The sequence below is a fragment of the Cetorhinus maximus genome, chromosome 6, assembly GCF_964194155.1.
Source record: "Cetorhinus maximus chromosome 6, sCetMax3.hap1.1, whole genome shotgun sequence".
Lineage (NCBI taxonomy): Eukaryota > Metazoa > Chordata > Chondrichthyes > Lamniformes > Cetorhinidae > Cetorhinus > Cetorhinus maximus.
Window position 1 is genome coordinate 23,431,732 of NC_135884.1, and position 26,655 is coordinate 23,458,386.

The 26,655-nt window shown below is 40.8% G+C and overlaps 1 protein-coding gene across 2 annotated transcripts in view; it reads left to right on the top strand.

Annotated features, from left to right (window-relative positions):
* The first annotated feature begins 3,498 nt into the window (after nucleotides 1–3,498).
* slc6a1b (solute carrier family 6 member 1b) overlaps nucleotides 3,499–26,655 on the top strand; it is a 43,382-nt gene continuing 20,225 nt past the window's right edge. The window contains exons 1-12 of one of the 2 annotated variants that reach the window (XM_078543415.1): nucleotides 3,499–3,811; nucleotides 4,799–5,240; nucleotides 5,694–5,825; nucleotides 6,400–6,500; nucleotides 6,808–6,917; nucleotides 7,046–7,178; nucleotides 8,224–8,358; nucleotides 8,455–8,558; nucleotides 10,360–10,484; nucleotides 12,295–12,407; nucleotides 14,436–14,567; nucleotides 19,515–19,617. In XM_078543415.1, the coding sequence (XP_078399541.1) occupies nucleotides 3,524–3,811; nucleotides 4,799–5,240; nucleotides 5,694–5,825; nucleotides 6,400–6,500; nucleotides 6,808–6,917; nucleotides 7,046–7,178; nucleotides 8,224–8,358; nucleotides 8,455–8,558; nucleotides 10,360–10,484; nucleotides 12,295–12,407; nucleotides 14,436–14,567; nucleotides 19,515–19,617 (1,918 nt within the window). In that variant the 5' untranslated portion in view covers nucleotides 3,499–3,523. Of the gene's footprint in view, nucleotides 3,812–4,306; nucleotides 4,501–4,798; nucleotides 5,241–5,693; nucleotides 5,826–6,399; nucleotides 6,501–6,807; nucleotides 6,918–7,045; nucleotides 7,179–8,223; nucleotides 8,359–8,454; nucleotides 8,559–10,359; nucleotides 10,485–12,294; nucleotides 12,408–14,435; nucleotides 14,568–19,514; nucleotides 19,618–26,655 lie in introns of those variants that run through there. The other variant, XM_078543416.1, reaches the window with a different exon arrangement.

Consider the following 26,655-nt stretch of genomic DNA (forward strand, 5'->3'; position numbering starts at 1 on the left):
GAATTGTGACTGGGGGAGCTGCCACACATTAACGCAATCAGACCGAGTTAATCAAGATGTCTTGTGCTTTGCGTTCCCACCAAGGAAGAACAATAGTATTGTGTGTATCTCTGTGTTGTGTATGTGTATGTCGTTTGCATATATGTTGGTGCATGTTAATTTCTCAGCACATGTAACATCACAAACGGTTACAACGTGTGTCACGTCAACGTTATTTCATTAAACGACCTGTTTGCATCTTTGATCGCCTGAACATAACTTGATCTTAACCATTCAGACCACTTGATTATATAACATCCTATGCCCTCAGGTTGAGATAGGGAAGATCTGAACTGCCTTTCAACGCGTTGACACCGGTGCTGTTTAGCAACATGGTTCTCAAGGGTTTCAGCACACGCTCCAATCACCACACGGAGCTACCAAAGCAAAGTACTGTGGGTGCTGGAAATCTGAAATCGAAACAGAAAATGCTGGGAATTCTCCGCAGGCCTGGCATTCAGAATTGATGTCAGGTCACTGAGCTGAAACGTTAATTCTGTTTCTCTCTCCACACATGCTGTTGTCTGAGCATTTGCAGCGTTTCCTGTTTTTAATACACATTGCTGATAGATCATGTTGTGCCACTTCTGGTTAGAACATTAAATCAATTTTAATAGCGAATTATGCGGTTCACCCAAGGTTAAAAAAAAAACTTGGAATATTATAAAATGCGCCATTAGTTTTGTCGCTATGTATCTAACATTGTACCCAAAAGCGGAAAAGTCTCATTTCATTATCCCTCTACCCCAGGCACAGGGTATCAGTGAAATCCGAAATCTTACCAGCTTGCTTTGTGATAGTCGTGGCAATATTAGTTGAATTTACAGAGCGGTGGACATAAAAATAGTTAGCTATTCGTTAGACAAGAAACTGTCTTAACTGAATATCAGAAATACGAAGATATTGTTTTATGCAGTTTTGGTGTGTTACTGAATGAGGTGAATTATTTGTTTAATGTGTGAAACAAAATACATTTTTGAACTTAGGGTTTTAAAATTGGGGATTCCATTGTCAATTTATCTGGAACCGGACTCGGCATCCCAGGGATTATTAATTTATTCACTGGTGCCTCTTGAACTGAACCCACTGTAAAAAGTGAAACCATATTCCCCTGGTTTCATTAACATACACGTCTCCGCTGTCCTAAATGTCCACACCGACCATCTTATATGAATCTAATGAATGCTAACTGGAAGCGATTGAGAAATTGATCAGCACAGTGAACTCGCTGGAGTAGCTCCACACCCCGACAGTGCGCTGTTACTGGGATATGGTGCTGAACAGCGAGGTCAGGCACCCCAAGCCGAAGGCTCTAAGCCTAAAGACACTGTCAGCAAACGAGCAAGATCCTGGTGGCACCAGCACGTTTCCAATGGGAACCATCAAGTTTGCGCTCGTTGTTTATAAAGTTATCTTCAAATCAAATTAGCCGCGTTGCAACATTCAAAACATTGCCGCGCCTATTAACCCTCAAGTGCTCAGCACTGGGAAAAGGCAAACTATTTAATGACAAGAATTCCCACAACTGGCATTGTTCCAGCATTTAGCTGCAAATGCTGCAGTGGTTCCCCAACTGTAATCAGCGCTCGGGGGTTCGGTTCAGCCCCTCTCCCTCATTTTGTAATAGGAATACAGGTTCCTCAATACAAACTGCACCACATGTCACGGGGATAGATTTTCCTGACGCTAGCTCCACCTGCAAAGTTTGCCCATGCAAGCACACTTCTTACTGAAACCGAACCCCACCCCCCACCCCCCAGTATCTCAGCAAACAGCTGCTCCAATCCCTGCTGCCGGTTTTATTACATCCAAATTACTATGTGACGGCAGTTAAAATACAACGCGAGCATTACTGTGTACAAGGTCACTGGCTGAAGCCTGTAACCCCTCCCAGTTAAAGACACGACATTTATTCTGAAAAAAGCCACATAATTCCATTGGCTTGTATTTGTTTAGTAAAGAACCGGCAACGTGGGAAGAAAGGAGATGCTGTAGTTGATAACGGAAATCATATATATGAAACAGTGTCAGAACAGTGATACTGGTCACTTTACCAATCTGCTGTAACATCTGAAACCATTCGCTGCCCCCTCTAAATCTCTACCCTACACTTGATGAATTCTGAATCCTAAACGATATATGAATCATTTCAAAATGGCCAGTTATCACAATGTCATTCAAACGAATTACGCATTCAACAAGAATATGTTTAAATAAAATTAAATATGATAGTCTGTATGTCACATGCTTAAGGATTTCAATACGTTTAATCAGATGAGTCCTCACTTTCGCTCCTTGTCCTCATAGATTTAGATACACTGCGAACGTGAATTTACAGAATGCCCGATCTTTAGTCTAGTCTTATTTGGACAAGTTTCATTAAAGAGATTAGTTTGTAAAGGCTGGGTTATAGGGACAAAGAGCAACGTGTTTTGTGGCTCTATTACCAAGACCATAGAAATTATCATCGGAATAGCTGAAACCACATAGTAACATTTCCGTGCCTTCTGGTGAGAAGCTGATCCACTTATTTAAACTCCAAAGCAAAGCTCCGTGATCCGAAGTTTGGGAAATGGGGCCTTTTCTTTGGCGTGTGCAAGTTAAGAAGATTATAAAGACTATTTTCAGTTTATCTCTTACCTCCAGAGCACTTACTATTGACTGTGCTCCTTATCTAATGCTGCCAGGATTCTAAGTTGTGCCCGCAGTTGAAATTGTGGGTTGTGGTGAAGTGAATTCTTTGAGCTTTTCACGCAGAACTTGATTTGAAAACTGGTTACAACGGGGAGATTTGATGTGGTTTTTTTTTTGCTTTCTGATATTGAGTGAAACTTTCCCTGTGCTGAAATCGGGATAACATGTCCCATCCCTTCATTCAAACTGAGCTTGGTCAAACTCCCTAAACCCTTTTGACCTCCCCATGTCCATCCCTATCCCTTTGACGTTAATACCATTTGTTATAACGATTAACACTTGAAATGGGACGGGACAAGCGTGATTTTTTCCCCTTTTAATTATCCATTTTCACAAAGTGGTTTGGCTTCTGAAATATCCAGTATGAAGCCAATGAAGTGCAGGCATTGTGGAGGCTTCACACTTGTGTGTTTTGAACAGCAATGTTGTCGATAACGTGCGTTCGTGCTTATATTCAAATAAAAGTAACCTCTAGCTCTTCTCGCTGGCATTACTTGAGAAACGCGAGCGATTTACGTTCCTATATCGTGCGTCCAAGTGTTCAGAACTGAATCTTCAAAATAACGTGCCAGCCTATTGAAATGATAATACTTCCCACTTGGCATTTTCGGCCAGTCCACCAACTGGGACGTGTTTGACCTCTGCACGGTGTCAACTTGTTGAAAGTGGACAGCAAGCGCCAATAGGACCCAGAATGTGTAAAGGCCGGAGTAAAAAGGAAGAGGCCGTACAGCGACGCCCACTGCTATCTCAGTGGATGTGACTTTGAGATGACATTGACGCTATGTAGATGAGAGCATTAGGCTGGGCGCCGCACGCTACGCTCTCGCTGGAGGCATTCGAGTTGCGCGGGAGCCTCATCCCTCCTGCTCCCTGCCCCTTCTCCTTCTCTCCGCTCGGCGAAGCTGAGCAGGACACGCCGCACACTCAGAGCCACACTGTGGGCAGACACTGCGCCCAATGCTCTCCGCTCGTGGGCTCGCTAACACGAACAACAAAAAGCACAAGGGTTGCCACTCGACTGGAGGAAGGAGCAAGTTCGGACAGTAAACACGGGCTCACTCTACGCTTTGGAACAGTAAGTGGACGGCTGATCCATATAACATTTGCAGAGAGTGAACTGTTTCAGTCATTTATGTGAAAATAGAGAGTGGGGGAGACAAACAAAGTAGCAGGAGGCCAACAGGCTGATTTGCAGCGAATAATCGCACCGATTTGAAGCCATTCTAACCACAACGCGACCTGATAGTTTCCTTACACATTGATTTCACTGAGGGAGAGGGAAACTTGTTGGTGTGTGAGAATGTGCTGCTGTAAGGGAGTTTGCTGGCAATTGCTAAGGTTTTTAAGTCCAAACGCTAGGGTTAAGACGCTACACGATTTCCTCTCCAGTAATTCAGCGTGGGAAGTTGGGGATGGGGGGTGGGAGATGCTGGCGATCTTTACAGTGATCAGTTGAAAGCGACAAGGGATATTTTTATACACATCAGGAATAAGCAGATTGACGGGCAAACCTCGGGGCTTGAGGCGTCTTGTCCATGCAGCTCTGGCTAGACTCTCTGCTTAAATGTGATCGCTATCACTTTGTGCCAATGTGCACAAGACTGCACATGGGTTAAGGAGATGACAGGTCTGCTGCATGCAGTTTATATTGTGCCTGCCGAGGAGCGGGGCTCTGTCGCGAACGAACCCTTGGTAATATTTAATTGGCATGAAGTAGTAGATTTGTGAGGATATGTTCCGGGATAGGTGATTGCGTGAACCTGGGTGAGATTTTCACGTTGTCTTTGATAAAGGTTAAACCGCCTCTTTTTTCCAAACAAGGTTTTCTTGTAAAGAACTGGAAAACAATGAATAGTTAGGATGGCCTCAGGCTCACGGTGGATTGGGCTCCGGAATCCAACAGCGACGGTTACTGGTTTTATTTTTTAGGCAAACTCTAAAATGAGGGGGATGTGTCCCAATGCCATCAATATGGGCAAAGCGAGGGCAGAGTGAAAGCACGTGCCTTTGGCTGTTTCTATCGTTACCAACTCTAGCCTTGCATCTCCTTGTCTCCTTCCAGCATCTCTCCCCTCTGGCTACATCTGGCTGCGGATTCAGCCATTCCACACCCGGCCACGTCTGGCTGCCGATCCGAAGTCGTCTCCGTTCGCTTCTACATTTTCTCACCTGTACCGGCTCACACAGAACCGCGAAGCTGCTTTCCACGTGGTCTGGTGCTGAAAATTTCCGACCAACCCCCAGACGCTCGGCGCCCAAACTCAAAGGTATGGCGACCAACGGGGCAAAAACCCCCGACGGGCAAATTTCCACCGAGCTGCACGACGCCCCCACCTCGAACGATAAACCGAAAACTCTGGTGGTGAAGGTGCAAAAGACTAGAGCCATCCCCGAGCGGGAGAAATGGGGAGGAAAATTTGACTTTCTGCTGTCCTGCATTGGCTATGCAATTGGTCTGGGAAATGTGTGGAGGTTTCCTTATCTTTGTGGGAAAAACGGCGGAGGTAAAAAAAAGAACTTTTCATTTCACAATACACCTTCTAAATAAACCAAATGCTTTAAACAAACAAAATATCGCATCTTTCGTGGATTCGAATTTTTAAAAACTAGAGTCACTTGTACCTTAATTATCAAAGCCCTGTGCAAACGTGTTGAGATAAAATCTTCCCAACAAATTACTGCATCAATTTTACATGTGAAATTGGAATAGTGAAATCCAGGTGTATATCCAACTAGACTTATATTTTCTAACCGAGTGCATTCTTTTAAGTCCGAGAAAAGTAGTAATGCAACACATTTTAACGCGGCGATTAAGGTATATAGGTGGCATGACCAACCCTTTACATGTACTTTACATATGAGACTATTCATTAAGTATCTGGATCTTGCCAGTTCGCCTGGATTTTGAGAGGCTGCCTATTCCCCATCAATTCCTAACAGTTCCTTGTTCTCCAAAGGGGCCTTTCTCATTCCCTATTTCTTGACGCTGATCTTCGCTGGGATGCCAATCTTCCTCCTGGAATGCTCTCTGGGCCAGTACACGTCTGTCGGAGGACTCGGTATTTGGAAACTGGCGCCAATGTTCAAAGGTATGGTCTAAATCTGCACCGGGAGCAGGAGCGCCGCATATTTCTAGGCGGATCGCAGTGTAGGGAAAACAAAAACGATGTCATTGGGAAATCCAGTACATGGCTATTCCCTGCCTGATATATGGGGGGAAGGATTGTTCTCTATATAACGGCATTCTAACCTAATTCAAAATGATTTCTCCACAAAGAGCGACGGTGGTAATGCTTTCACCATCGTTTACAGCCACTGTCATTGATTTATTTTGAAGGGGCTGTTATGAAATCCACGCACAAAGTATTAATGTTAATAACTCAGTGGCACATCAATCCGAGTGTCACTGCAATCGTTGGAGCCAATGTAGTTTGAATTTTTCCAAGTTGAAGAAGAAGCCAACCAGCTTCACAGGAGGTATCCCAGGTGCCAGTAACACTGTGCATTTCACTTTGCATTTCATAAAGTCTTCCCTGGAAGCCCGTGTCAGGCGCAGCCGCCTGTGTTAACGCGCTCCACACTGTAGGGATGAATGGCACAACCTGTTGTATTCACCTGCTCGGTTTAACATTTCGGGTTTCTCGATGTGTCTTCTGTTTACAGGCGTGGGTCTCGCAGCTGCAGTCCTCTCTTTCTGGCTAAACATCTACTACGTCGTCATAATTGCTTGGGCCATTTATTACTTGTATAATTCTTTCACATCAGTAAGTTGTTTCTGCTTCTCTTTGAGCGCGAGTTAAGCTCCCTTGGCTCTAAAAAAAAAAGTTCACTGGGTGTTAACGTAACCATATTCTCATTCTCGAACACAGCTAAACACTCCGCCACCCTGAATCAATGTATAGTGAGTGACAACTGGAGGGGGAAGTATCACATATATGATAACTGTAATCATATGTCGGGTTTGGATTGAACTGGCAAATAAAAGCTACAAGCATGAAGATTAATTGGTGAATATGTAAGTGACTAGTTGTTGAAAAACAAAAAAAATCAATTCTAACGTTTCGTAAACAGGATCTTCCCTGGCAAAGTTGCGATAATCCCTGGAACACAGAGAACTGTTTCTCAAACTACAGCGTGACCAATGCAACTAACCTCACCAGCCCAATCGTGGAATTCTGGGAGTAAGATGGCTTTTACCTCTTTGGATTTTTCGGGTTTTCTTTTTGTTACGAATTTAAAGTTTACATTAAGAAAAATACTAGGTCAAGGATGAAACATGTTATTGAGGAACACATAACTATATCCACAGACGAAACATGCACCAGTTAACAGATGGATTGGATGAGCCTGGACAAATCCGACCGCCTCTTGCAATAACACTGGCCATCGCCTGGGTCCTTGTGTATTTCTGTATTTGGAAAGGTGTCAGCTGGACTGGAAAGGTAAACTCATTCCTTAGAGAACAATTCTCGAGCATGGTTAGTCCAGCGGCATGAAACTAGTTGAAATCACGTGACGTTAGGATGTCCCCTCATTACTTCCTATGCGTTTTTGGTAATGGTTTGGAACATGGACCAGATATATATTTGGTGCTGAAAGACGCCATACGGCCCATGGTGCTTGTGCTGGCTTTTCACTAGAGCAAACCAAAACTGCATTCTTTCCATTACCCTGTTAGTTCAAAGGACTTTTTTTGTGGCCCCACCACCTCCAACCGTAATCATTCTTTACACAACAGGTAAAGGACATTTTGGGCCAATCGAAAGCATCTCCCACTCCAGGCACCGTGCCCTAAGATTGGCCCGTGGTCATGCTTGGCCAGTACTGCAGTCGTTCGCTGTTGCTTTCGGCTGGCCAGGTGACTCTCCTGCCCTTACCACCTGGATTTGCAGTTTGATCATTAACCTGCTTAGCCAGTTACGCCCTGGCCATCAAATCCCCGAGGGGCACTCGAACCTGGAGCTTCCGACTCAGAGGTGGGCAAGTTCCCTACAGCCGCCAAAGTAGCTACTGATGAGCCTGCAAAAATACGGACATCCATTTTCACAGCCTCACACTCCAACTATCCATGATCCCCTATCGTCACCATCATAAGTTTTAATGGATGCAAGTTGCATAATTTATATAATTCCAACTTTTCCCTATCCGGTAGACCTAAGGCCTGCCTTCCCAATGAAATTACAACGGTCTCGCTGGAATTAACAGTGGCAAGAATCTAATAAAGGCTTCACGAGACAATTAAAACTTTGAAGATGTTATATGCTGCTCAGAACATCACACCAAAGATGTGAACATCTGACAACCAGGACTAATACTTAATTAGCATATTTTGTTGCACGAATCTGTTAGTATTAATCCTTTGAAAAATAATGTATTCAAAATCTGTAATACCAATAGTTGCTCATCTAATCCTGATATCGATAAAGTAGATTAAAAAAATTACCACGATCTTCCCCATTTCACTAACCGCTCCGTGTCTTTTCACAGGTAGTTTATTTTTCTGCAATCTACCCCTATGTTATGCTTCTTATCTTGTTTTTCCGTGGAGTGACACTGCCTGGGGCCCGTGAAGGGATTCTGTTTTACATAACCCCCGATTTCAGCCGCCTTTCAGATTCAGAGGTATGTTAGCAGCAATCTTTATGTTTGGGTCTCCTATAAAGAGGGAAACGGAGCCACTTTAATTACTGTGCACCATCTCGACCATTTCTCTCACAGGTATGGCTGGATGCAGCTACACAGATCTTTTTCTCATACGGCTTGGGACTTGGCTCTCTGGTGGCGCTTGGAAGCTACAACACCTTTCACAATAATGTTTACAGGTAACACACCCCTACAGCTGTCATTGTTATAAATCGCATATTATACTGACAGTAGTCTTTCCCAGAAAACATAAACTGCTACAGAATCACGCAGCGCAGAAGGAGGTCGTTCGGCCCATCGTATCCGTGCCAGCCCTTTGAAAGAGCCATCCCTTTGCCGTGTTCTTTTCCCATTGCCCTGCAATGCTTTCCTTTTTGAGTACGTTTCCCGCTCTGTTGGTGGTCAAGGCAATCTTGGGACCCATCACCTCAGATACCATGTATATGCCTCACCAACTTTAATTTCACTTTCTTTGCAGTCATTCAAATTTGTCACTCAGATGGATATTTTGCACTCATCTCTAACCCCCATTATGCAAACCCTCCCCCCTCCCCTCCCCCACCCCACTCCCATTATTCCCACGGAAGGGAGTGTCTCCCGATTACAATGCTTTTCATCCAAAGGTCTGATGAATCATTTATCCTTTGGGAATAAGTCATTTCAATTAATTATTGTCTGAGTTCCGTCAATGATGTACAGAATTGAATTGTAGAAATTTATAGCACAGGAGGCCATTCAGCCCATTGTGCCGATACCAGCCAGCAAGCAGCTGCCTAGCCAAATCCCACTTTTCAGCTCTCTGTCCATAGTCTTGTAGGTTAAGGTGCTTCAAGTGCATATCCAAGTACTCTTTAAATGTTAGGAGGGTTTCTGCCCCTATCACCCTTTCAGGCAGTAAGTTCCAGATCCCCACCACCCTCTGATTGTCAATATTCCCTCAAATCCCCTCAAAACCTCTTAGCTCTTAACCTAAATCTATGTCCCCTGGTTATGGACCTTTCAACCAAGGCAAATAGGGTCTTCCCATCCATTCTATATAAACCACCCATAATTTTATACACTTCAATTAGTTCTTCCATCAGCCTCCTCTGTTCCACAGAAAACAACCCTAGTGTATTCAATCTTTCCTCATAATTAAAACTCTTCAACCCAGGCAACATCCTTGTGAATCTCTCCTGTACCCTCTGTAGTGCAATCATATCTTTCCTATAATGCAGCAAGGTTAAATCCAAGTCCCCAATTTTGGTATGGTTTGATCCATTAAAAAAGGATTTTATCATTTCATTAAAACTAGCTGGACTATGTCATTTGTTCATACTGGCAAGATTAAAAACTGTTGAGCATGTTTTTGATTTAAATTGAGGGAACCTAACCTTTAAAATCAATGTTTAATGCACACCAATGCCTGGTTTGGCAATAGTGTTGTAAAGAGGTAGCTTATTATAATGCTCACTTCAAATTTAGATCAGTCATTTGGGGTTGGTTCTCACTCCTGTGCTACCCTTTGCTGGATGTGGCTGTGCCTTTACTTTCTCCAAGTTGTCCCATTGACTCAAATGGAGACCCCTATAGAAGACAGTCAACATTTGTGGTTTGAAATCATGTAAAGGTATTTCTATCCACCTCACGAAATAAGCTCAAACTAGACCATGAGTAAGCTGCATTAGAGAAGGCAGCAAACTGATCTGCTTCCCCAGCTTTTGTCAATGCCATTACCAACTGCTTGAAGGTGCATAGGGGCTGCTTGATGTTGAGATTCATCCATTTTACTCCTGACCCATTGAGAAATTGTTTTCCTCCACTAAATGCTCCTATTAGATATCAGCAACTCAATAGTTTGCTGAATCATAAGCTGGAATCCAAGTCCCACCCTCCATGGATTTGCATGTTGGTGCTACATTGTTGCTGCCCCCAAAATAATTCAGTAACATTACATGCTCTAGAGACAAAAGCAATGTTTCTTTTCTCTCCTTATTTCAGGGACTCAATTATCGTCTGCTGTATAAATTCCACCACCAGTATGTTTGCTGGTTTTGTCATTTTCTCTATTGTGGGCTTCATGGCACATGTGACAAAAAGATCGATAGCGGACGTGGCTGCTTCAGGTATGTTAATCCCATGCCAATGCTGTTTTGCAGGGTAAATCCATCTTCAATGCACAGATTTAGACCTACCTTAACCTTATTGTAACAATAAAAGTATGGGTCACATCTTTCATGCCATTCCTGAATGATGCTAGTGAATATTTGATATTGTATACAAGACATTATTTTTTTCCCCGTTGCCTGCTCTCTAAAAGAGATTTCAGATGGCTTGGTATTTGAACTTCATTGATAAAATGTCATGCCCATTTCTGAGTTTGGAGTACCTTTTGCACCCCTGTACTGAATGTGCTACGTTCTCTCATCTTCTAAATACTCAAGGATAGCAGAAATATTTGTTCCTCTAGCTTTAAATGAATTTCACTCCCAAAAGGAACTATTCCCAAAATCTACTCTTGTGACGTGAGCTCTTCATTATGCCACTGAGGAGGAAGAACTTTTCCGGGGTCATTGCACATACTGTCACTCACACAGAAGACAATTCGCTGGCCACTAGGGACTGTTTTACAAAATATCTGTGAAATGATTTGGCCTTATAATCAACCAGAGGAAGCTGGAAGTGATCTATCTGCCTGTGTCCAGGACACGGACTCTTCAACCTCCATCAACATTGAGAGCACCGCACTGAAATCAGTGACATTTCCTTGTCTGGGATAGACCAGTAGTTGGATAATAGGCTTGGAAATTTGCAGCCATATCTGAAGGGCAAGTCTATAGAAATGGAAAACTTTTAGAGTCAACATGACATTAGGTTGAAAATGAAAATTAAAGTTCATCATGCTGCTAGGTGTAAAGTCACTGCACTTGAATTGCACAACAATTGTATAGTTATAATCACCACAATGAACTGGGGAAGTTTCATGTGCAATATTCTGACACCATTTTTCATGGTCAATTATATGCTGAGATTCAACACTGACATCTTCATCAGGGAAGCAACAACCAGCATTGACTACATGTTGCTGTAAATGTAAATGAGATGAGATATGAAAATGCCATATGGCAGACTTCTTAAAATGAGTTACATGAAGAGAAACACTCCCTTGATGACCAAACTAGAAGACCAAGCAAGAACAGAAGAACAAAATCTGAAGTTGGAATGTCCAGATACTAGTTTTTATCACTATGCTTGTGGGAGGACCTAAAAACCTTAGGCTACAGATCTGAGACTAATACTCGTGCAATCATCATTGTTATTACAGTTAGATTGCCAATATTGTATGCTCATTAAATCTGTCAAGTTGAATGTATATTTCTTGCACATAAAATACAGTGTTGAATTCAGACAGGTCCTAATGTAATGGTGGCCAGTCAATGTACAGAGTCATGCTTTCCTTTAGAGAAAGGGTATTTGAATGAAGTGCAATGTCCAATCAGTTGTAGATCTCTCACTCATTTTTCCAGTTGTAGAACACTTATGCATGTGAATTCTCCTCACAATCATTTGAAATATGTCATATGAGATGTTTTGAAAACTACCTCAATTTTATGTGCCTAGAAAATAGCCAAAAAAGCCAAGGAAAAGTATTATGGGTTATAAAATTTGATAGCTTTTCTGGAGTTTAACACTACTTTGATTGACATGAACTTTGCAGCATTTTAATGGGTTGAGCCTTGATCATGAACCTGTACATGGTCTGTGCATGGATAATATTTTCTTATTGAATGCTTTCTAATGCGTTTAGCTCTTTTAATACTGTATTCCCCCAATGAAAATTAGCTTAGTTGAATTATATTACAACATATTTAATATTATCCATGTTTGCTCTTGAAAATAAGACAGATAATAATTGATCTTCTTTTCTTTTCTAAGGACCTGGCCTGGCTTTTTTGGCATACCCTGAGGCAGTGACACAATTACCAATATCTCCGTTATGGTCTATTCTTTTCTTTTCAATGTTACTTATGCTTGGGATTGACAGCCAGGTAAGCTCTAGTTTTAGCCCTTTATGTTTTATTTTATCTGATGGGTCAGTAATAAAAATTGTTGGTTGTTCACTTTTAAATTGCGTTAATTGTCAGGTAGTTCTTTTTTTGATTAATTGCATTAATTCATTACATTGTTAAAAGAAAATAAAAATGGTGCAATAAGGAACTTGTACATATTTTCTGAACAGCTGTTACTAATAACATTTAAAATGTGTTCAATATAGTTAAACATTAAAAAATTATGCTGTTTGAACAACTTTGAACTGTTAGACTTACAGCGAAAGATGCATTTCACATTACACTTAAGCAAAAACAAGTTGATTATATTTTATACTACAATACAGAATTACAACTCTACATTTATAGGGCTGGTAGGTTTAGCCAGAGATGATTCCTGCCATTTGCTCGAAATATTCTATGTGAATCTAATGATTTAGGGGGATAAACACCAAAAATGCCTTTACTGATTGTGTCTGACAGGTGCAGACATATCCAAGCCTTGCCTCAGCAATACATCAGCACTGAACAGCCTCCTGTTGCTATGGGTAACACTGCTGATTACCCCCAGCCGTGTTCTTGCTGCAAGCTCTAGGATGAAGTGCTGTAATAAAAATCGCATTTCTTAGTAAAATCAATGTTTTGTGTGTCAACAGTAGTCCAAGTTAGGCTGTCTAAATATGCCAGTGTGAAGAATTGTTCTATTCTCAATGCAAGCTTCCAATGAAAAAAAGCACTGTATAAATAAATTCATGCTTGGTGCACAGGCTGAGAAGGTTCCATGTAAGATAAGAAGACGGGTTTGGCAGATGGCAAATGCAGCAGTGTGGTCAACATTTAACAACAAGAGTGACTGCGGCAGGAAATTACTTTTTTGTAACATTTGCCAATATTCACATAGGAAAGTGAAGACACTCTGGGGCACACTGCCCTGGATGATTTCGCTGCAAACCAGATTAGAAAATTGATTTGTCCCCAGGTTTTGAGGTAAATATATTTTATTAAAAACAAATAATAAATATTTAAAAGATAGAATTTGAGGGGAGACATTTTCTTCTTTCAACATTATTACTGTAAGACAGTTCAATGTTGATCCTGCTGAACCGTGTACTCTGTTTCTTCAGCTAGAGGTTCATATACCAACATGCTCAGCATATAATGGAGTAGTAAGATGCAAGCTTGCATATGCCACTCTGCACATAGTGAGTTCCCAAACTCAGGTGTGCTAGCATGTGGAGAAGCTGAGTGAAGATTAGATACATTACCACTAGGCTGAGGAGCAAATCATCTTGAGTTTCTGTTGTTCACCTCTCCGCATCCAGTCACAGAGTCAGATTTCCAGAAGTCATGGAGCTCAATGTACAAATTTAAAGAACAGTAGGCAAATGACAACAGGGAGTTGACTTACATATACAAGTGTAAACACATGCATTAACATGAAAAACAAACTATTGCAGAACTTTTCTCCACACTTATTGTAAAAATACTATTTGGCCAATTTGCAGCTTTCCATAATTTTGTTTGGAGGTTGTTTGTGGGGCAATCATGAAGACAAGTGTGAGAGAGGGAGAAGATGATGAAAAGAGAGGAATAATATTTTACAGGTTGAGTAATATAAAAGATTGCAAATTTATTCAGAGAACAGACTGACATTCAATGGAAACAAAAGAGAAAAATAAATTTAAAATCAAAATTAGGTCAAAGCATGAAGAAAGCAAAAGGCAGCCATTGGAAAGGGGCTGGAGCAGTTTTCACTCAAGAGCTTTTCTCTATCTTTGATTAGGACCCTGCCACTTGTAAAATGCATCGTCTTCAGATTATTGACTAATTTCTGAATACGGTGCTGTCAAGAAGTTACAATGATTACTGATTTGATATTAGGGAATGCATAAGTTTATACATTTTATTTTATCTTTGTAAATAAGCTTTTGCATTTATAATTGAGCTCTTTCAGTTTACAAACAAAAGCTTACCTAATCTAACAGAAAAATAAACTGACATTCATGTGCAATACTTCTTAATTTTCAGTTTTGCACAGTAGAAGGCTTTATAACAGCTTTGGTGGATGAGTTTCCCAAAGTGTTACGAGGAAGAAGAGAAATTTTCATTGCCGTGGTCTGTGTTATTTCATATTTGATTGGCCTCTCAAACATTACCCAGGTAAATTGCAATAAATTTCCATGAAGCTGTATTAAATATGGAGTTTCTAAGTTTAAGCTGATTTCTAACTGAAAAAGTGACAGATACAGTGTAACATTTTGCTGCTGTGGTTATCTGACTATGACTTTGGCTCAGCTGAAATTGAAACAATGCAAACCTACAGTGTCTCTATATAAAAATATTATTTTAATGGATATTTATGACATTCTGGACAACACAGAGCCAAGTTTAACTGCAATCACTCAGTGTAAATGGGACAGTAGCAGGTCAAAAATGTAATCGGGTCACTTACTGCCCTGTTTATGCTGCACTCCGGCCATCACCATCTTAGTAAGAGCCTTTGGCTTGGCTGCCAGAGGGCCCATCTCTTTCACTCTTATTATGAATGTTGGCATCCTATGAAATATATAAGACTCCGACTGAAAATCTGATGGACAAATAGAGTGTGCCACCATGCAGTTCCACCCTTTTTATTGGCACTGAGCAGTGGAACTTAAAGGCCCCACTAAAACACTCCAGTCTGCTACCAGTCCTTCCATGTCATTCCCCACAGCCACGGCCAGCTGATGCCACATAGGAAATAACTACTGTAATGTCCTTCCCGTCCAGTGAGTTGCGCTGGAGCACTTTTAGTATGTGCAACTTATTAGATTGATGCAAATGAAGACCTCGGAATGGCGTTGGCCTTTACCAGCCCATTAGCTACTGGTTTCTCACCAAAAGTTAAAAATCAACCCTGCATCTGGGAGCATCAGAAATATATGTCTACAGGAGTGCAGTCAATTCAGACAGTTTCTTCAGAGCGAGAGCTGAAAATTTACAAAGAAATCTTCAAAATTCCCTTGCAAACAACAGTTAATCCCTAATTGATTCAGGGGCCAGGATTCTATGGCCCCTCCCACCCCACAGGATATTATGGTACCGCCAACCTGAATGGAGTTTTAGATGGCTCGCCGTATCTGCCAGGGGGAGACACACCGTGGCGTGACCGTGAAATCCTGGCCAGGATTTTTTATTCACAGAAGTTAGACTTTCTGGGTTGAATTTTCCCCCCGTCGGGGGGGGGGGGGATGTTGATGGGCAGACGCGTATGAGTGCGCTTCCGATTGGCGATCCCGATCGGAGGCACGGCGCCATTTTACATGGGCGGGCCAATTAAGGCCCGCCCAGCGTGAAGTCCGCACAGAAGCGCTATGCATTCCCTGTGTGGGCGGGGGGAATCCCAAAATCGAGAGTGCGCTCTTTCGCGCATGCGCACGAAAGAGCGCACTCATCTCCCTGAGGCTAAGTGCAGCCTCAGGAGGATCGTCTGTAAATGTAAAAAAGACAAAAATAGAAAAATAAAATTTCCCTTACATATCCCTTCATGTGACAATGTCACATGAGTTGGGACATGTCCATTATTTTTACACAATCTTTATTAAAAAATTTTAAAGCTTACATGAAATCTCATCCCACCCATAGATGAGGTTTCATGTTTTTTCTAGTTGCCGCCGGGGCTCCTGGCTGACCCGCCAACCTTAAGGTTGGACGGGCAGGTCCTTTAATTGCTTAATTGACCCTGTCAATGGCCTCAATTGGCCATTGACAGGTCGGCTGATTTTGCTGCGCTCCCACCTTCCTGAAAATTTAAATCGAGCACAGTGATGTCAGGAGTTCCCCCCAACGTCACCGCGCGTCATTTTACACGTTGGCGAGCGGGCCCCACCCCCAATCGCCGACTCGTAAAATTCTGCCCTCTGACTTTAAAGGGACTGGTCTGGTTAAGTATAATTGTACTTTACCTGGTATCATTACAAAACAGCACATTGTCTGATTTCCCATAAACAACCCTATGATAACCCTGCCACAGGACATTTCAAATTTAAACGATATATGAAAATAACAAATCCCGAATCCAGACTTAAATGTTTTTGCCAAAACTGTATCACTTGGATCTTTTTAAAAGAACAGTTTCACTGGATGATCTACCCAAATAAAGGGCAGAGCTTTATGAGGGCTCTGTCCCACTGGCCTCCAAATCAGCATGATGCCTTGCTAAGATGCTTCTGTCCATTAACTTACAGGGGCCTCGGGAAGTTCTGTCCACCATGTGGTACATGGTGGAGACATGCAACCCATGAGATTAATCAGGGAAGACTCCAGTAATAACAAAAATTGAAAAAACAGTGAGGGTCACTGTCATTATTTTAAAAATTGTGATTTTAATGAAAGGTCAATTAATTCTCAAAATTAACAAAGTTTACTATTCCTAGTTTAGATTGAAGTTAGTTTTGAATGTGTAATTGGATGGTAAAGTGGGTTATTAAAATGCCCTTTAACTGGTCTAGAATGAGCATTGAAAGCTTCCTTCCTGTGAGAATTCCAAACGAAGTGTGTTTGTATTATCTAAATCCAGTTCTTAGTGGGTTTGAGTCCATAGCACATAAATTGCTTGTGTTTGTCCAGATAGTGATTGACAATGCCACTTAGACTGCTATGGGAGTAGCCATTTGCACTAGTGGAATAGCAGTTGTTCTTCTGAGGCTAGGGTAAGGACTTGGGCAGTTTAAAGATTTTGTTTTCCTTATTTTAAATATGTGAAAATTTGATACAGAGTTCAAAAAATGTCAGATTTCAGAACTATCAAAAACAATGCAGTTAGCAGCTTTGAGCAACATTTCACATTTTCAAAATCTGTTCAAAAAGCATTAAAATGTATCTGTCCCCTTTTCAAACCAAAGGTGAGGAAATGTACAGAATCTAGGACGTTACAGCACAGAAATAGTCAACTCAATCAAAAATGTTTTCCCTGATGCTTTTCCCCAACATGAGCCATCTTTTCTAATACTACTCTCTTCCCATACCTTCTAGTATTTCTCCTTGTCAAGCAATTGTCTAACTCCCTTTTAAAATAATTTATTGACTTTATTTCAACAATCATTTGCAGCAAAGAATTTGGCATTCAAATTATTTTCTGCATGAAGTTTTTTTCCCCCTAGCCATGCTTCTAATTCTTTTCAGATTAACTTAAATTTGTCCCACGTTGTTTCCACACACTGATCAATGGAAACAATTATTACGATTTACCCTGTCAGAGCCCTTCATAATCTTGAAGATGTTGTTCAGGTCATTCCTTAACCGTCTCATTTTCAGTGAAAAAGTTTCTCTTCATTACCCTAGCGAGCTGACCCCTAGTGAAACTATTTCTTCAACTGCTTTTATTCCTTCTTATAATGGATGACTAAAATTCTACTCAATACTCCAACAAGGTCTAACCACAAAGTACTACTTTAACATGACTTCCTTGCTCTTGTATTCTGTGCCTCTGGGTATAAAATCAAGTATTCTGTTTGTTTTCACATGGCCTTATCCACATGAGCCACACTGGGAACAAACTGTGCTTCTGCACACCAAGGTATATCAGATCCTCTCCTATTTTTGAATTCTTACCATTCAAGCTGTTCGTCTTTAGCAATCCTAATATCTGCTCCTTTAGTTCCAAATTTAATCTAATCTCTCTATACATCCATGGAACACCAGCCTTTGATATACCTTACGTTTATCATTTAGATCAGAACGAGTGACAGAATAATCTTTTCCCCAATTTTTTCCTTAATGCAATGTACCTTTTGTGTTCCCTTTCCATCTCCTGCTTAACTGTTTCTTATTGCTGATTTCTGATTCTATTTGTAGCATACATACATTGGGAAAACTATTTTTTGAATGTCCAAACTAGATTTCATCAAGACCAGAAAATGGTGGGTAGAATTTTCCCCCCGTCGGAGGGGTTATGCGGGGGTGGGGGCAGGGGCGGGCGCAGGCGCAGGCGGGCGCAGAGCCGATCAGCACCCCTGATCGGGTCCACACCGCCATTTTACGTGGGCGGGCCAATTAAGGCCTGCCCAGTCTGACATGCGCCCGGAAGTGCTGTGCAGCAGAGGTGCCACAGGGAGATTAGTTTTAAGTTTAAACAGTCTAACAAAGTGTTGTAATAATTTTTATGACATGTCCCCTCATGTAAAACTGTCACTTGAGCTGGGACATGTGCATCAATTTTAATAAAAAATTTTCTGAAAATTTTAAATCATTCATGAAACCTCATCCCGCCCGTGGATGAGGTTCCATGAAAAATGTGAAGGCCGCCTGGGCTCTTTGCCTGCCCGCCAACCTTAAGCTTTCTGAATAGGCTTAATTAGTTCATTAATGGCCTTAACAGGACTTTGACAGTTGGCCGAACTGAAAATCTAAACAACACCCGGTGATGTCAGGATGCACGCCCGAAGTCACCCAATGTCATTTTACGCCTCGGCGAGTGGGGGCGGGGCCCGCTCGCCGAGCCAAAGATTCAGCCCAGTATGTTTGATATGTCATAGTTAGGCCAAACAAACTAGCATTGAAATTAATATTAATAGTTACTTGATTTCAATAGAATACGTGTTTGGCACATAAGTGTAGTATAATTATATGGCAAATAAGTGTAGAAGTGTACAGAATTGCTCATAAGTTACTGGCTTTGCTTAATTTAAAAACTTAAAGGTTTGAAAACAATATTTAGTAGGATTATAATTCTTCTCAGCTCTTTCCATGGGAATGCAGTAGAGAAAATGATAATTATTAACCATCATTAGTCACAATGGGGTTAATAATGTTTCTGTGCCTATGCACATAGGCACCTGAAGCAGGTATAAATTTGTCAGAGGTATTGTACAAAATGCATTAATGGTAACTTTATTTTTGTGATGTGAAGCTGTGCATATATTGCAAGCTTATTTTAATCAGAACTATCCAAAGAACAGCTATTGTCAGGCTAGTTAATCTGCCAATTATAGTTAGGATAGGTAAAGACATGCAACTAAGGTGTCAGTTGTAATCTACAACTGGTATACAACTAGGAGATGCTGAAGAATGATGAAGATTGAAAAATTAAAAGCTATCTAAGCAATGTATTATTATTTTTTTCCCTAGGGTGGTCTGTATGTCTTTAAACTTTTTGACTACTACTCTGCTAGTGGAATGTCTTTGCTCTTTCTTGTTTTCTTTGAGACCGTCTCAATATCTTGGTGCTATGGTAAGAATTATAAATCCTGATTTTTTTTTTATATCATGAAACTTCACTGTTAAAAGTATTTGAACCTATGTGAAAGACACCAATATTTTTTCCTTCAGTCATCATGAGGCCACAATCACTTGTTTCACCAAGCAGCTCAACCTTAAGGCCCAACACAGGGGGAGGGATATAATATTTGATACCAAATAGTTTGATATCAGGTCATTTCACTGAAGACCTAATTCACACACATTCTGCAGAAGATTATTAAAACAATTTGGGAACCAAAATTCAGCTATGTAATTGGGTTTGCTTCAATGCATAATCAGAAATAACATCTAACCACATACCAAGCATTTCAGGTGGCTGAACCCTGCTTCCTCATACAACGTGCTAATAAGTACACTTTAATTACACTTATCCAGAAAAATCCTAGATTCTAATTTCCAAAGTATGCTTTTTCTTGTATAATTTTACAACAGTTCCATCATGTCTGTGAGGCTACATAGAATTTGTGTTCTAAAGAAATTGTAATTGTTTGAAGAGTTACAAGATTCATTGATTACAATCAATTCAAACCTTTAGCAGATGATCTCAATTAAATCCATTTTTTGAAGCATTCGTACTCACGGGCAGAACTTTTAGCTCGACATGCGGGCGCGTGCCCGACCCACTCAAGCGCAAAATAGCATGCGATGACGTCGGATGAGCGTCCCGATATCATCCCGCACTCGCGTGATATTTTGGCCGGCAGACACGCGCAGAAGTTGGAAGCATGCCCGCCAACAATCATGAGGACAATGAAGCCCCAAAGTTCCAACGGTCTCCAATTTTTTGTGGTCCGTCCAACCTTACAGTTGGCGGATGGGCAGGTCCGTCAGGTGGACTGTGCAATTTGATGAAAACTCATTCAAGAGCGGGATGAGGTTTCCGTTATTAAATTTTTAAAAAATGAATGGACAGAATTTTCATCATGTATATGCTCAGGTGACTGATTCTGACGTATGGACATTTTTTCTGGAATTTAAAATCGTTATTTATTGCTTTTAAATTTTTCAGCTCCCTGAGGCAGTTCTCTGCTTTCAGGGAGCTTTCATACCGTGTTCCCCCTCGTCCATACTTAGGTCAGTGCCCTCCCTCCTCCCACCCCTACCCCGGCAGCGCTGAGCATTTCAGCGCGCATTTCACGCTGGCTGGCCATTAATTGGCCAGCCAATGTGAAATTGCAGTCGGGAGCCATTCGCAGGCGGAAGTCCATTCTCTAGCCGCTCCTGGACCTGCCAATCGTGCCAGCATGCTGACCTAAAAATCCTGCCCTATGTTTTTAAAACAAAGGTATGCATATTTTTATACATGTACAGAATAAATGACAGAATATTATTAGTCATTGGTAATCAGGTACTGATAGCAGATAGCATCAACACTATACTAGTCAGCTACATTATTGACACAAAGATTATTCTTTGCATGGGTAATGGGTAATAGAAGGAAATTGTAGGCAATGTTGAACATTTGTGTTGGGCCACTTTTGTTGTTGTGTCCTCTCTTTGAAACTCTTCTCATCTCCCTGTTCTCTCATGAAGTTGGCTCAATCAGCAGCTAAGAGTAGCTCACATGACATCATCAAAGCAGGCAACTGAGTTGGCGCTCTCCACCACAAGCAGTTTGATCAGTATAGCATCGTAAGCTGTACAGTTGCTTGTAACTGTAGTGGTAGCTGATTACCACTACAAAGAAGGAAATGTTCATATGCTCAGCAGGGGTGGTAATCTACTCTACATGAGAAACACAAATGTTTGATTGTTAATTTGACATCTAACATTGTAATCATCACATCCTCTTGGAATAGTGTTCAAAAATAGGAGCTACAGTTTTGCATATCCCAGATCTAACTAACAGTCAACAGTTGGTCTTGACCATTTTGGCTAGTACTAGCCATCTCTCAACCAACTCAGTAAATCATAATTATGAAGGCCAATGATATTTCATTCATCTTTTTTTCAAAGTGGATTTGTTAAATATCTTGCAAATATCTCAACCTGAGGATTTGAAATGGAATAGAATTTCTGAATATAATTGGAATGACAAAACTCTCTTGAGAAACTCGGCATTGGTGCTTTTTAACTTGGACACAGAGTCAAAAAGATCATTGTTTGACTGCAATTAAAAAAAACAGACAGATTGATGCTATTGATGCCATAATTAACCTGTATGAACTTGATGTCATTGCAGACTATCAATGTCAGGCAACCAGAAAAAAATCATCAATGTGTCAGACCATTTTTGGGTTGTATAAAACAAAAGATTGATTATTGACAGACTTACTGCAATCTGAATTTGCATTAAACGATGAGCACATTGACACTGCACCCTTATTATGACCAGAAGAGCATTTCCAACTTTTTCCCAGTTTAAGGACGTGGATTGTTTGCATTAGTTGCAATCCTCTCAACCCATGTCAAACCTGGTGGCATAAAAGTGAGTGATCAAGAAAGAAGGTTCTGTGACCAACTCAAAAAACTCAGGAGCTGAGACCATCGGAGCTAATTTTGATTGACAAACTACAGAACACAGTGGACTCCACCGTTCTTGGCCTGGCACATTAACTTTTGTAATCTTGTGCTTTTTACCTGCTATCTTGCCACCAATGTAAATGGTAACCTTCTTAAGTCAATCAACATTTCACACTTTGTTCAAGCTATGATGTAGTTTTGTTTCACATCTTGGCTCATCTTGAAGACCTGACGTGTGGCAGTAATACTGATTTTTGCATCTGCCACCTTTACTTCATGTATTCTGTACTCATTTCCTCTTGACCACCATTTTCTCAATTCCAAGGAGAGAATTTTCTCCCCGTTGGGGGGAGTGGGTGGGAGTAGGCGGGCGTGCAACTGATCGCCGCCCGCAATCAGCTGGGCGCCGCCATTTTGGGTGGGCGGGCCCAGCGTGACGCACACCCGGAAGCGCTAAGCGCTCCCTGTGCGGGTGGGGGGGAGGAGGCTGAGTTGGGTCCTGCGCTCTTTTGCACATGTGCGCAAAAGAGCACAGAAATCTCCCTGAGGCACAGAGCTGCCTCAGGGAGAATAGTTTGATTTTTTTTAAATTTTAATGATGAGAAAAGAATTTTTAAGTTATGTCCCCTCATGTGACAGTGTCACATGAGCTGGGACGTGTCAATGAATTTTAGTTTAAAAGTTTATTTAATTTATAAACCCTTCATGAAGCCTCATCTCGCCCGTGGACGAGGTTTCATGATAAATGCAAAGGCTGCCTGGGCTCTTCGTCTGCCCGCCAACCTTAAGGTTGGACGGGCAGCTCAGTTAATGATCTTAACTGGAATCTAAATGGCCTTAATAGGTCTTTGACAGTTTGGAGTGGGCTGCGCGCCCGCCGAACTGAGGATCTGAATGACGCGCAGTGACGTTGGGATGCACGCCCGACATCACCACACGTCATTTTACGCGTCGGCAAGCAGGTCCTGCACCCGCTCGCCGAACAGAAGATTCTGGCCCAAATGTATTTCTGGGATAGGCTGTATATCCATTGTAGAAGAAAGTGGTCATTCCAGATGATAAGAACATCCTGCTAATGGTTCAGCTGGATGGTGATGCTGCTTCAACCTTTAATGTCCCAAGAGCTAAGCAAAATTTAAGCACGTAATTCACAAACAAATTAGTTTGTGACATACACTGTGAGAACAAATGACAACTCTGCTGAGGATTAAATTGTTATTTACTATTGTTGGAATACTTCTGACAATCAACATGAATGGCATTCGATAAAGATTCTTGCCAAACTGCTGATTTTTGTTCCTAGTACCAAAGCATCATTCATTAAACAAAGGGGAATTTTGCCTTGATGTTGAATTCCCTGAAGAGAATGAACTGATCATTTTTTTCTCACATAAACCGCCAAAAGGCAGCAGAGGATGCTTTGGAAATTGCCCAAGTGCATGAATTACAGAAGAAGAATTCCAGAAATGATAGGAAATATTTATTTAATATTTTTTCTGGACAATCTATCAATAGACCTAAACATTTTACATCTGGCAAATGTCCAGCAAGTTCAAAGTGCTCAAAGCATGCTGATTAGCTCAAATTTCATATTTACCAAAAAAAAACACTTGAACATTTGCATCAGTATCTTACAACAATTTTCCATACATTAAATTATGGACCCACCTTATCCTGAATTTTTTTCCAGAAGTGCTTTTAAGCATCTGTGTTGATTGCCTACTGACCACACGATATGCCATCAAAATGAAATTTAAAACATAGTAAATAATAAGTTAATTAATCATCACCTTTGCCACCCTTCAGTGCCTGAAACAACATTTACCACCCCCAAGGCCTTGGCTACTGCTGTGATTTCCATTCTCAGAGCTTGCCTCATTCACTCTGGCTTTGCAGCTCCAGAGCATATGTAACCTCAGTGCCTCAAGGAGGTTCAAGCCTCTGGTCATCAAAAAAAAAACTGCCAGGGTTCTGCCTAGGAGAAAAATAACTAACTCTCCATTTCCAAAAATAAAGAAAGAGAATTTGGCTACAGAAACTCCAACTTAAAGAAAGGAAGTGAAGGAAGGAAGAGAAAAGCCATGGGAATTCCCAACTTTATTTTGCAACTCCCTACTGTTGCAGGGAATAAATAATTGTCTGACTTTATTTATTTCAACAGACTTCTTAGGCTGCGCATCATAAAATGAGGGCATAAGGAGTTAAGAGGGAAGGAAAGGAAGGCATCCCAAAACTGCACTATTTAGAGGGAAGGGGGAAGCAGACAGACCCTCCTGAGGATGAGGAAAGAACAAACGCAGAAACCCCCTGAAGATAAAAGAAGAAGTGGGTCACATTGATAGAGTGGGACTCTCCAAGTTTGCAGATACCTGAAGTATGGCTGCTGCCATATACATATACATTATACTACAGCCGAACCTCCAATTTTCCATGTGTAATTCCATGGTAGAACCACTAATGCTTATCCAAATGTAAATGTCAGGAGGTGAAAGCTCAGAACAAAACACTTTTCTGAATTAAATTTTACAACAATAACAGTTTTGAAAATCAAAATAATGTTTAATTACAAAAGCCTAGCTCTAAAAATCTAGTGGTTATATCTGCCCACCTTGGCAGCAATACAATCACCATATGGACAAATAAACGAGTTCAGAGAATCTGCATACAAATTTCCTCTAGCACTTTTTAAGTTATTTCTGAAATAGGTCAATTCTCCACTGTAAGAGAAAAAGTAGGGAATATGGCAGATGATCAAAATACCTTGCTTTTGCTTCAACTTAGTGCTGATACAAATGACTTACAGCTACCTTTTTATTAAGTCAATTTAATTTTTTACTTGGTAATTGCAAATTAGCCATACTTAAATATCTTGTGGGAAGCATTGTTCTGGTCTCTATGTGGAGTGACATTATCAATGCATTTAAAAAGTACTACATAGTTACTAAAACAATCTGTTCTCCTTTTATGCAAATATGTAGGTTCCTTTTATGCAAATGTGCAGGCAGCTTAATAGATATATAGTGCCAATGCTTGACAAATCTTCAAATCAGAATGAATGTTTGAATAGGGAGGATTCTTTCGGTTGGATAATTCTTGGCTGTCACAGTGGCAGGCAATGTAAACCTAACAACAAGCTGTTATACAAATTGCCAAGTTTTTATCAGCTGTAGGCGGCAGTGAAGATTTGTCCATGGATGGAGATTGAGCTGGAAGAAGATAGTATCCAAGATTTTTTTTTGTTAAACTTTCAGTAAGCTGACAATATGAAGGAAACAACTGAATAAGGCCTGAAATCAATGAGCAGTGGAAATTGCAACAAAGAGAAAACACTGGAACAGAAATTAGTAATTGATTGCAGTAAAAATGATAGATGTCATGGTCAGTCTAAGTGGTAAAGTTAAGCATTGTCACCAGTGCACTGATTAAATAAAATGCAGGTGATAACAGTAACCAAACAACAACAGGATTAAATGTGCATGAGGGCACAAGACAATAGACATCATAAATTCAGCAATAGTTAAGAGAAAACAGGTCCCAATATAAGTGAAGATGACTTTAAGGTGATTGACCAGATAAAGGTTAGCACTGTGGCACTTAGTGTTGCATAGAGCTACATTACTTAAACCTCTATTATACTGGTTGGCGTTATGGATCCCAGAGTCTTAGAGTAGGACAACGCACATCCCAGTATTGTGTTATACAACACTAAGGAGACTGATGTTATTGGTATATTGGAAGGTAGTACAATGAATAATGACAAGATAAAGAAGAATACCTAACAGCGACTGAGAAGAAAAATTAAGTGACAGCTTTTATTCATCAGTTCAATAGCTTCCAAAGCTGTCAGCTACACAACCAAAACGATCAATATGAAATGAATTGTTGGCCAATTCTCTGTCAAACCTTTGGACCAGTGAACGTCTCCACATTATTTGTTCCAATTTGTCGATGAAACTGCATCTCAACGCGGCATGCTGTTAAAAAAATACACGCAGGGAAAAAAAAACTATCTGAAACAAAAGGATATAAAATCCCAAGGGATCAGATGATAGATGCAAAATTAACAAATGTTGACTATTATTCAGCTTTATAGCTCGAATTATATTGAATGACATCTACAAATTTATAGCAATTGCTGATATGCTGATTTCATCACTGCAATTGATCTCCCAATAAATGGATGCAAAAGTCACTTGATGAAAAAAAGGTGATGGTTATGCAAAGCCTGCCAAGCATTGGAAATCCTAACTCCAAGTCTCAGATAGATGCTCCTTTGTGTAATCTTGCAGGAGATTACTAAGTGAATGATACTCCTCAAAGGGTCAATCAGAAAACGAAGATTTAAAGAAATTCTAAACATGTGACACTACATCTTCAATGTGAGCATGAAGATTTCATTGTGTTTGTGGACAACAAATACACAAGAACACAAGAGATAGGAGCAAGAGTAGACCATACGTCGAGTATTCTCTGGCATTTAATGCATTTCCTGGCTGATCTTGGACTTCAAATTCACTTTCCCGCCTGTTCCCCATATCCTTCAATT